The sequence below is a fragment of the Choloepus didactylus genome, chromosome 18 (assembly GCF_015220235.1).
Source record: "Choloepus didactylus isolate mChoDid1 chromosome 18, mChoDid1.pri, whole genome shotgun sequence".
In the NCBI taxonomy this organism is placed as follows: domain Eukaryota; kingdom Metazoa; phylum Chordata; class Mammalia; order Pilosa; family Megalonychidae; genus Choloepus; species Choloepus didactylus.
The window spans coordinates 71,055,551-71,065,688 of record NC_051324.1 but is presented as its reverse complement, the minus strand read 5'-3'; the positions used below and the strand labels follow the sequence as shown (position 1 = coordinate 71,065,688).

Sequence of the window (10,138 nt, the reverse complement as noted above, 5' to 3'; positions counted from 1 at the left end):
TCTGCATCAAAAAGTATACTGTAGTTAAAATGTCTTCAAAGTCTGGGGGGAGAGAAATTAATTGACATTTCTATTTACATTGTGTATCTGGCCCAATTTACTGTTACAAAGGGTAAAAAGTTTACCTTCTGGTTCAAAAAATACATCAGATGCAAGAATAATATCTTGTGGTGGTAGAGCCAGAAGGTCAGGAGATATATGACCCCAGGATAGTCCTACAGTGTCGACCTGTGGCAGGTTATTCATCTGGCAGCTTTGCCGACAGATTTCTAGACAGTGAGGCAGTTCTGAGTTATCTGACAGGATAACTTTAGCACCACATTTGGCAGCCAAAATTCCTGGAAGGCTCACTCCAGCGCCAATCTAACAAGTTTGAGAGATGGTTTTTCAAAAGTTGTATTTAGAAATGCAAGAAACTTGGGGATTTTATTCAACATTTCATTATTGTGTTGGTCCTTAGGCACAGGGTTGATGGGTAAGTACAGTCCTAGTCTTGTCTATAAAATACTACATATGTATGCTGTAATTAACTTAAACATTGTTTTACCATAGAAAGCTTAGGCCAAATTTAAAAAAAAAAAACCTTGTGATCCCTAGTATGTAATTACTGGGTTAAAAGTGTAAGAACTTCTTACCATAAGTTATACCTGTTGGATTCCATTTCAATATTCAACTGAAACTAGGAAAGTAAAGGGCCTTAGGAATGCCTTTAACTTCAAAGCACAGGTTTTTCTCAAGACATTCTCTTAAAAAAACATTCTGAAGTTAGTGTTATACAAATCTCTTAGAATTAAAACTGCTGATTCTAGTCATAACTACTGAATTTTAATGAATAATTGCTTCATTGTCCCAGTATGTGTTCTCTCTGACAAGATACCTTTTTAGGCCTTTGAATTGAGAAATTAACATTTGCATGGATTGAAACCGTCCTTGAGAGCCAGGATGACTGGGACACCCTGGAAAGATGGCCTTTAAGACTCCAAGACTAAGATCCCATAACTAAAGTCAGTGGAGGCCATTTAGGGGATCAGCAAACTGGGTAAAGGTTTCAAGCTTTATGGGTTGCATGGTCTCTGTCACACTGCATATGTTTTAACAATATTTATAAATTGGCCATACACAGATTTAGAAGACAAAGATCTTTTAATTGGAAAGAACTAAAAACCAATAAGTTCATGACTTTGGATTGGGCAACAGTTTTTTGGATACAACATTAAAACCACATGCAACAACAAAATCAAATTTTAAAGCATGTCAACAAATGGAGAATGGATAGCCATATCCAAAAGAATGAAAAAGGGACGCCTATCTCACACCATATACAAAAATTGACTCAGAATGGATCAAAGACCTAAATATAAGAACAAGACCATAAAACTCAGAAGGACAAGTAGGGAAGCATCTTCAAGATCTTGGGGTAGGCAGTGATTTCTTAGACTTTACACCCATAGCACAAGCAATGAAAGAAAAAATATAAATGGGACCTCCTCAAAATTGAAAATTTGTGAGTGATGGTAGCACATTACTGTGAGTGAAATTAACAGTTACGTGTGCGAATGTGGCTGAAAGGGGAAGTTGAAGATCATGTATGTCACTAGAAGGAAAGCTAAAAAATAAAATATGGGACTATATAAAAGTGAATCCTCTTGTAGATGATAAAACTGGGGTTAATAGTACAAATATAAGAACGTTCTTTCGTGAGCTGTAACAAATGTATGTCACTATTATAAGGAGGTAATAATAGGGTGGTATATGGGGAAAAAATACACCTAACGCAAACTATGGACTAGTAATTTTATCAATTAACAAAGGTACCACACCAATGCTAAGTGTCAACAATTGGCTGGGGCTGGGGGTGGGTGGGTATAAGGGGTATAGGGTTTTTCTTTCGGAGTAATGAAAATGTTCTAAAATGGATTACCGTGATGAATGCACAACTGTGATTATAGTGAGAGCCATTGTACACTTCGGATGGGCTGTATGGTGTGAGAATCTATCTCAAGAAAACTGCTTATTAAAAACTTACAAAAAAGCTAAATAAGCAAATTCACAGAGAAAGTAAATTAGAGTTTATCTGGGGTGGAGGTGAGGAATAGAGTTTCTGCTTGGGATCATGTAAAGGTTGTTAACAGATGGTAGTCATGGCAGCATGTTGTGACTAATACCACTGAAGTGCACACTTAAAAAAGGGAAATGGGATATGTATATATATGTTGCCACAGTTTTTTTTAAATTGTATTTTAAAAAAGAAAAACTAAACAATTACAAGTACATGGATTTAACAAAGCTGATCACCCAGGATTCTGGAAACCTCCAGGGCCACTTTACCTCTAACACAGCTTTGCCTGGCAGACGCCTTCTGTGAAACCATAGATACTGGGCCAGGACCACAGCACAGGGCCAAACATACATTCCATATTGGAGGTGCAGGACCTGTAAAGATACAAGTTTTTTGCATGTCATAAATAACTGCTGGAAGTTGGGGCACATTTATACATTTATTGAGTTCCAGGAACTGCCATCCATTATAAGAATCCTACTCACCGCAATACCATGTGATAAGCACTATTCATACACTTGACCAATTCTTCATTCAATGCTTGAGTGTCAGGCACTATTCTAGGCTGGGGATGTGGCTAGGAAAGACAAGCTCCCCACTCTCATGGATCATATATCTTACTGGGGAGAGACAGACAATAAACCAATAAGTTAATTTTGATCCAAACAGGGTGATGTGAGAGGGTGAGATAACAAGGGAGATCTGGGAAGACCCTCCAAAGAGGATCCATCCAGGTAGTTTCTGAGGCAGGAACTGAAAGTCCTCGGTTGTTTCGGGGTGTGGGGGGTGTGGCGCACAGCAGGGTGAATGCAGAGCCGGGAGGCATGGTTGTGCGCTGCAAGTAAAGGTTAGAAGGCAAGGCAGGAGCCAGACCTGCTGGCCTCACTAGGCCACAGAGATTAGTTTAGATTTTATTCTAAGTGCAATTAGAACATATTGGAAGGTTTTAAACACATAAGTAACTTGGTATGCAACGAGGAGTGTGGTCCTAGGAAGACTTCCGGGAAGAGGTGTGAGTGGGGCTGAATACCGGTGCAAGAAAGGCAGGCACCAAAGGCTTTGGAAAGGCACAGAATCATAAGATCATGGTATTTAGGGAAGCAATGTAACATAGCTCACACACTAATCAGCCTGCCTGGGTTCAAACCCCAGATCAGCAGTCTGCTAGTTGTGTGATCCTGCACAAGTTACTTAACCTGTCTGTTCTATCCGTTGGTTTCCTCTGCTGCAAAATAGTACCTCATAAGGTGATTAGGAAGACTAAATGCAAACCATTTAGTATAGTGCTAGGGAGAAGAGTAAGCAAAATTAGCTCAATCCATTCAGAAATATTTGTGCCTAAAATATGCTAAGTATTGTTCTAAGTGTAGGGTGGAAACGAGACAAAAATTCCTGCCCTGGTAGAGCTTCCATTCTAATAGATTAGACCCAGAAATGCCATGAAGGGCCAAAGGATTCTGACCAGAGGGGTGCAGCTTTGGTGTACAGAAAAGGGACCCTGACTCCTCACCCCCTAATTTGGGAAGAAATCCAAAAAGGTATTTCAACAGGAAGGCGTTTACAGATGGTCAGCAATGGATTGCCATCCTTTAACTTCTCTCAGGCTGTTTCTTCATCTTAAAATGGTATTACTAATACCTCCCTCACAAGCTCCTGTTAAGTCAAATGAAACACTGCAATGTGAAGGTGCTTTGAAAAACTGAACGTATATAAGGTATAATTATTGAGAGTTTCGTGGCAGCTAGAGAGCTCAAGGAACTGCCAACCGAACAAACCATCTTAAGGCAATGAAGGTTGGAATCCCCATCTCAGAACTTTCACAAGTCAGAGATGAAGCTGAATTAGAAGCTCCTCAGCCAGACCCAAGAATACATCAGGTGTCAAGAATGCCACTTTCCTGGCAAGAAATATTCGGTGCAGGAAGGTCCCCCTGTCCGGCAGGGCCCCCAAATGTCTTACTGCAAAACGTTTAAAATGCCGAAAAGCTTCATGCCAAGCCTTCTCGCTCTGTGGGCCAACCTAAAACAGGAAGCCCACGCAGCCCGGTGCCCGACCCAACCCGCCTGCTGAGACCCACTCCGGCCTTCAGGGCGCCACCGCAAAGGAGCGGGAAGCGCTGCCCGTAGGGTACCGGCGCCGCACGCACCTGCGGGACGCGGACCTCCAGCACGGCCCCCTCAGCCCCAGGGCCAGGCTCCTCCGAGAACCGAAAGCGCTGGACCCGGGCCACGTGCCCTTGGAAATCCCGCTCCCCCCGAAGGGAGCCGGTGGCCCCCGGGCGGGCAGGGAACTGCGGAAGGCGCGGGGCTGCCAGGCTGCTGCCCGGGTGTGGCCACCCCGCCGGCGCCACGCGGCCCCCACGGCCCCGGCCCGCCTGGTCGCCACCACCCGACGGCAGATGGAAGAAACGCCCCACTTGGGCAACACGGTCGCGCAGAAGGAACGGGCCGCACTGGAAGCGGCCCCGGGGAGGCTGCAGGCTGCCGGAAATGGACGCGCGCCGGAAGCGGGGCAGGCGGGGCGTGCGAAGGCCTCTCCGGGAGCGCCTGCGGGCGACGTGACCTTCCCAACATGGCGGAGCCCCGGCGCGTCTGAGGGCGGACCCGGGAGGCGCCGAGGCCAATGGCTGACCGCGGCCGGCTTGGGGGCGGGCAAGAAGGCCACCGCATGCCCAACCCGAGGCTTGGGAGGTGTGTGGGGAGTGAATTTTCTGGAAGGCGACGTTAAAGGCGCTGGGCGAGAGCGAAGGGCGTTTCGGTGCCGCCGCCGCCGCCCGAGCCGGGAAGGAGGCGCGTCGGTGGCAGGAAGCGCGCGGCGCCCGAGGTCGTCGCGGAAGCAGCTGGTGACCCCCGCAGGATGAACCACAAGAGCAAGAAGCGGATCCGCGAGGCCAAGCGGAGTGCGCGGCCGGAGCTGAAGGACTCGCTGGACTGGACCCGGCACAACTACTACGAGAGCTTCTCGCTGAACCCCGCGGCCGTGGCGGTGAGCCGGCGCCGGGGATCGTGGCCGCGGCGGGGAGCGGGGCCGGGCTGGGGCCTCCCGGGGCAGCCGCGCACCTTTACGGGGCTCGGGTCTGCCTTCCCCCGCCTCCCCCGAGCGGGCCACGGAGAGGCCCACCCTCCTCCACGGAGGTTGGGATCACTCGCGGCCCGGATTCCGGAGCGGGCCTCCTTCCTCCGTGCACCGACCGCCTGGGTCTCACGCCTTTGGCACCCTCAAGAAGACGACTCATCGGCCCTGACCCCTTTGGGAGCTGACAGGAAAGGCCCACGGGTGGGAGACGCAAAGCTCCCCGCCCCTATTGGGGTGGCGCTGGGTGCGACGTGCCCACGTGCACGCAGGTCCCTTCTCCACCACCCCCTCCCCCAGGAGGCCAGAACAACAATCAGATTCCTTAGGTGTGTCGTTGCTAATTGGCTCTGGGGACACCCTCATCCTTCCACTGGATTTTTTTTTAACTAGGCATGTCTTCTCATTCCCTCAGGATAACGTGGAAAGGGCAGATGCTTTGCAGCTGTCCGTGGAAGAATTTGTGGAACGGTATGAAAGACCTTACAAGCCCGTGGTTCTGTTGAATGCCCAAGAGGGCTGGTCTGCGCAGGAGAAATGGACTCTGGAGCGTCTAAAAAGGAAATACCGGAACCAGAAGTTCAAGTGTGGTGAAGATAATGATGGCTACTCGGTGAAGATGAAGATGAAATACTACATCGAGTACATGGAGAGCACTAGAGACGACAGCCCCCTTTACATCTTTGACAGCAGCTATGGTGAACACCCCAAAAGAAGGAAACTTTTGGAAGACTACAAGGTGCCCAAATTTTTCACAGATGACCTATTCCAGTATGCCGGGGAGAAGCGCAGGCCTCCTTACAGGTAAAGTACCAGGAAGTTATGTGGTCAAAAGCGTATCTGCAAAAGCATTTGTTAGCCAAGTTCAGTCATGTAACATGTTGAACTCAGCGAGGGGGCTGCTGGTGCCTGCCTGGGATCCCCCTGACAGAGGGTGGGAGTTTATTGATCCAGGGTGCTGCCTGGACATCAGCATTTTTAAAAGCTTCCCAGATGATTCGAATGTACAAACTTGAGCCAATGATCTGTGAGAGAAGTTTTGGTCATTAAAATCCAGCAGTAAGCTATATTGGTGATTTTTCTTTCTTCTGTTAGGGATCGGTACATGCACAATTCATTCAGCATTTTTGCGTATCAGAATTTGTGTAGTCTCTGAAATAAAGATAACAAGATAATCTTTCCTGCCCATAAGACCGTCACAGTCTAATGCTGTATAATTGAAGCAAATAGATTTGTCCTTTCTGAAAACGCAGCCCATCATCTACCAGTGTTCCCATCTGACATAACTCCAAAGCCTGCCCTGTGTTGCCCCAGGAGCTGTCAAAGAGTATCCTGCAAATTCCATCCCAGACTCAAAAAACGGGGTAATAATGGGTCCCTAAGACTCCCAGCAGCTCTGTAATCTTCCACATAGCTCCCTTGTTGGAAGGAACCCACAACCCAGTGGTGTCAAGACAGCTCTTGGAAGAGCTGATATGACTCTGGAAGAGAGCTTTGCCTGATGCCTGTGCTTCAAGACAGCTCTACATGGGGCATCCCCTTCATTAGAGAGTAAACTTTGAAGCCAGGCAGAACAAGGTTTAAAAAATAATAAGCTGGGTGATAAAGACAAGTCAGTTTAACCTCCCGCAAGCTCATGGTTGTCAGTGAGGCTTAGCAAATGAGATAAAACACAGCAAAACCAGTCCAGTGCCCAGAGTGCAAAGCAAATGTTAGGTCATCTCTCCAAAACTTCTTATCCTCTATTTCTGTGTCACTATTAATTTTTATCTTACAATGGTTAGGAATGATTTATGCTTAATATGAAGCTTCTAGGAACAGTGGACAAAATACACATAAAAATTGAAAACTAACGATTTTGCTGTGTGATGTCTCCATCCCGTAGGTGGTTTGTGATGGGGCCACCACGATCTGGAACAGGCATTCACATCGATCCTCTGGGAACCAGTGCCTGGAATGCCTTAGTTCAGGGACACAAGCGCTGGTGCCTCTTCCCTACCAGCACACCCAGGGAGCTCATCAAGGTGACTCGCGAAGAAGGAGGGAACCAGCAAGATGAAGCCATCACCTGGTTTAGTATCATTCATCCCCGGACACAGCTTCCAACCTGGCCACCTGAATTCAAACCCCTGGAAATCCTACAAAAACCAGGAGAGACTGTCTTCGTACCAGGTATAGATGAGCTGGAAGAAAGTACATTCTTTGCTTTCAGCAATTAGTCATTTTGGAGTAGAATTATAGAGTGTGTCAAAAAATTGTTTTGATGCTGACTTGAAATGAACTGACTTGTCCCCCAGGCTGACAGTCGTGTGTAGCTGTAACTTCAAGTACTTAGGGAGCTGCTGTCCACCTACTGTAGCCTAAATGTAAAACTATTGGTTAACTGTATACATGTAAACATCCTGCTCATCTTTATACATGGTAGATACATAGTGTCTTTTTTTATGTGCACTGTCTTAGGTACTTTTCTATAACTTAGGTTTTTGATACAGTGTAGCACTGGGTGAGTTGAGTCAGGAAAGGGAAATTTAGAGTGAGGAAGCAGGAAACCAAACACCTGAAAACTCTATCTTATCTCAATTTGTTAAGCCTACAGAAGTATTTCAGGAAAAGCCTCCTAGAAGCTGCCGAACTCGGGCTACTTTCGGATTAGCAGGGTTCCACCAACTTTCTCTAATGGGACAGATAGTAACATTTTAGCTATCACAGACCAGATGGTCTCTGTCACAGCTACTCAGCTCTGCCCTTGCCACACAAAAGCAGCCACAGACACTTGGTAAACGAGTGGGTGTGGCTGTGTGCCAATAAAACTCATTACGAAACAGTCAGTTTGCCCATCTCTGGTTCAGAGGATCATTTACTCCCCTGGAGCCAGTGTCTGACACCCCCACTTATGGATAGGAATCCCCGGTTTCTGGAGTTTGTCTTCCAGAATAATTGTGCTCTGTTTAATTGTTTAATTTGTTTGGATTTCAGGAGGCTGGTGGCATGTCGTCCTCAATCTCGACACCACCATTGCCATCACCCAGAATTTTGCCAGCAGCACCAACTTCCCTGTTGTATGGCACAAGACGGTAAGAGGGAGACCAAAGTTATCAAGGAAATGGTATAGGTAAGAGGAATTTTTTTTCATATTTTTGCCTTGATCCAGTTTCTATCCCAGAGATTAAATGTTGAAAGAGTCCACGGCTGAAATAACACGTACTAGTTTTAAGAGAAGCCTGGGAGAAGCTGGGGCTGCAGAACCTCATGGGTAGAGGCAATTGGATCCAAGGTCAGGGCTAGTTCGCAGGGTGTTTGCCAACCTCGGGGTGACAGGTTAAGACTGCATGTTTGATCAAAGCCAGCCAGTCAAAACACGGTCATAATTGGGATAGTTTCTTGTTTTCTTTTTTGTTTTTCAAAGCTAGCACTAGCGAAATAAACTATTTTGTTTGGGTTTCATTTTGGTTATTTCTTTTTTTCACCCGGAAGCATTATTCCCATTTGAACTTATTGCCTTCAGTTCTTGTGAGTGAGGTGACTGCCCTGGAGACTTAGCTCCTCTGTTTATCCACAGAACAGATACAGCACGGGCAGCGGCAGTGCAAGCCACCCCCAGCCACCCCGTGCCACTGTGTCCCAACCCTGACCTGGAGGGACCAGCTCGCGGGGTAAGAGAGGGATATGGCTTGTTCAGTGCTCAGCCTCCCTGCTGAGAGGGCCAGCAGGGGTGGTGGCTTCTGTTGTCCCCGGACTCTTGGGCGTCTGAGGCCCACTTCCTCTGTTCCATCGGCCACTGCGTGCTGTGATTTGGCCGTTCCAGAAGCCTTGCCATACAGCAGGTCTTTGTCACTGATTATAGTGGATGCCAACTTAGGTTCCAGAAGGGGAGGGCTGCCTTTTGCATTCAGTTCAGTTTTATCTTTTGAGTAAGGGGGAACTGTCTCTGTTATTGACACCTCTTATTTCTTTCAAGCCTAATTTTTTCTACTCTTACAAATAGAATTTAACCAAACCCAACTCCAGTCATTAAGTGCTGTGCTGTGAAAAGGAAAAGTTGGGGGGGAAAGTCTAGGAAAGGGTTAGGGGGAAAAAAGAAAAACTAGGAGCAGGGTGGGGAACCTCTTCCTCCCGGAGGAAAAATGAAAAACTAAGAATAACTCAAGGAAACTTGACTCCACATGCCAGCGGTCCATGTGGCTCCTTTGGGCAGGTGGCAGTAAACTGCATGTAGCTAGGATATGGTTTCCCTCTCAGAAAAACACAGGCAGTCTATTAAGGTGTTTGTTGCCAGCCTGTGGATGTGTGTTTCCTCACCACTGGACACTAGCACACCCGGCATTCCGGGGCGTTTCTAAACTCCAGGTCTCAACTTCAAGTCTAAATCATTGTGTGTGGATATTGTTGCACGTCACAGCCCTGAGGACAACCTCCTTGTCTCTCAGGATCTTGAAGCAAGAGCACCCTGAGTTGGCAGTCCTGGCAGACTCCGTGGACCTTCAGGAATCCACAGGGATTGCCTCCGACAGCTCCAGTGACTCCTCCAGCTCCTCGAGTTCCAGCTCCTCTGACTCAGACTCAGAGGTGAGGCCTTGCTTGGGAGTTCTCTAGGGCTCACATCACAGTTAGAACCAGATGTGACTCTACCTCCCTCTCCAGGAGGTAGGAAAATATGAAGGTTTTGCATTTTCTTCCAAAAACTTCAACTGCCACCATTCCTGCTGTGTGGTGAATTTTGCCGATTTTCACAGTGTATTTATCAGGGCTCTCCAGGGAAATAACTGGAGTTAGAAATATATATATATATTTACACATACACTCCCTTATTATGTAAATTTTATGAGATTCGTTATAGAAATTGGCTCATGCAACTATGCAGATGGGCAAGTCTGAATTCTGTAGGGCAGGGTGCAAGCTGGGAACTCTGATGAAAGTTTTGATGAATTCCCCAGAAGCTGGCTGGCTGAAATAGAGATGGAAATTCTTCATTCTGACCACTGAAATCATCACTTCTCCCTCTAAGGC

The 10,138-nt window shown here is 47.0% G+C and overlaps 2 protein-coding genes across 6 annotated transcripts in view; one reads left to right on the top strand and one right to left on the bottom strand.

Annotated features, from left to right (window-relative positions):
• The window catches only part of METTL23 (methyltransferase like 23), a 5,084-nt gene extending 536 nt beyond the window's left edge, over nucleotides 1-4,548 (bottom strand). Inside the window, exons 1-4 of one of the 2 annotated variants that reach the window (XM_037810772.1) lie at nucleotides 4,206-4,548; nucleotides 2,329-2,433; nucleotides 126-363; nucleotides 1-42 (exon numbers count right to left, since the gene is read on the bottom strand). The exon at nucleotides 1-42 is cut by the window's left edge and continues 43 nt beyond it. In XM_037810772.1, the coding sequence (XP_037666700.1) occupies nucleotides 1-42; nucleotides 126-363; nucleotides 2,329-2,412 (364 nt within the window). In that variant the 5' untranslated portion in view covers nucleotides 2,413-2,433; nucleotides 4,206-4,548. Of the gene's footprint in view, nucleotides 43-125; nucleotides 364-2,328; nucleotides 2,434-4,205 lie in introns of those variants that run through there. The other variant, XM_037810773.1, reaches the window with a different exon arrangement.
• Nucleotides 4,549-4,769: 221 nt separating this feature from the next.
• The window catches only part of JMJD6 (jumonji domain containing 6, arginine demethylase and lysine hydroxylase), a 37,316-nt gene continuing 31,947 nt past the window's right edge, over nucleotides 4,770-10,138 (top strand). For 3 of the 4 annotated variants that reach the window (XM_037810764.1, XM_037810765.1, XM_037810766.1), the window contains exons 1-5: nucleotides 4,770-5,044; nucleotides 5,547-5,935; nucleotides 7,017-7,303; nucleotides 8,108-8,243; nucleotides 9,559-9,697. In XM_037810764.1, coding sequence (XP_037666692.1) covers nucleotides 4,916-5,044; nucleotides 5,547-5,935; nucleotides 7,017-7,303; nucleotides 8,108-8,243; nucleotides 9,559-9,697 — 1,080 coding nt within the window. In that variant the 5' untranslated portion in view covers nucleotides 4,770-4,915. Of the gene's footprint in view, nucleotides 5,045-5,546; nucleotides 5,936-7,016; nucleotides 7,304-8,107; nucleotides 8,244-8,690; nucleotides 8,785-9,558; nucleotides 9,698-10,138 lie in introns of all 4 variants that reach the window. The other variant, XM_037810767.1, reaches the window with a different exon arrangement.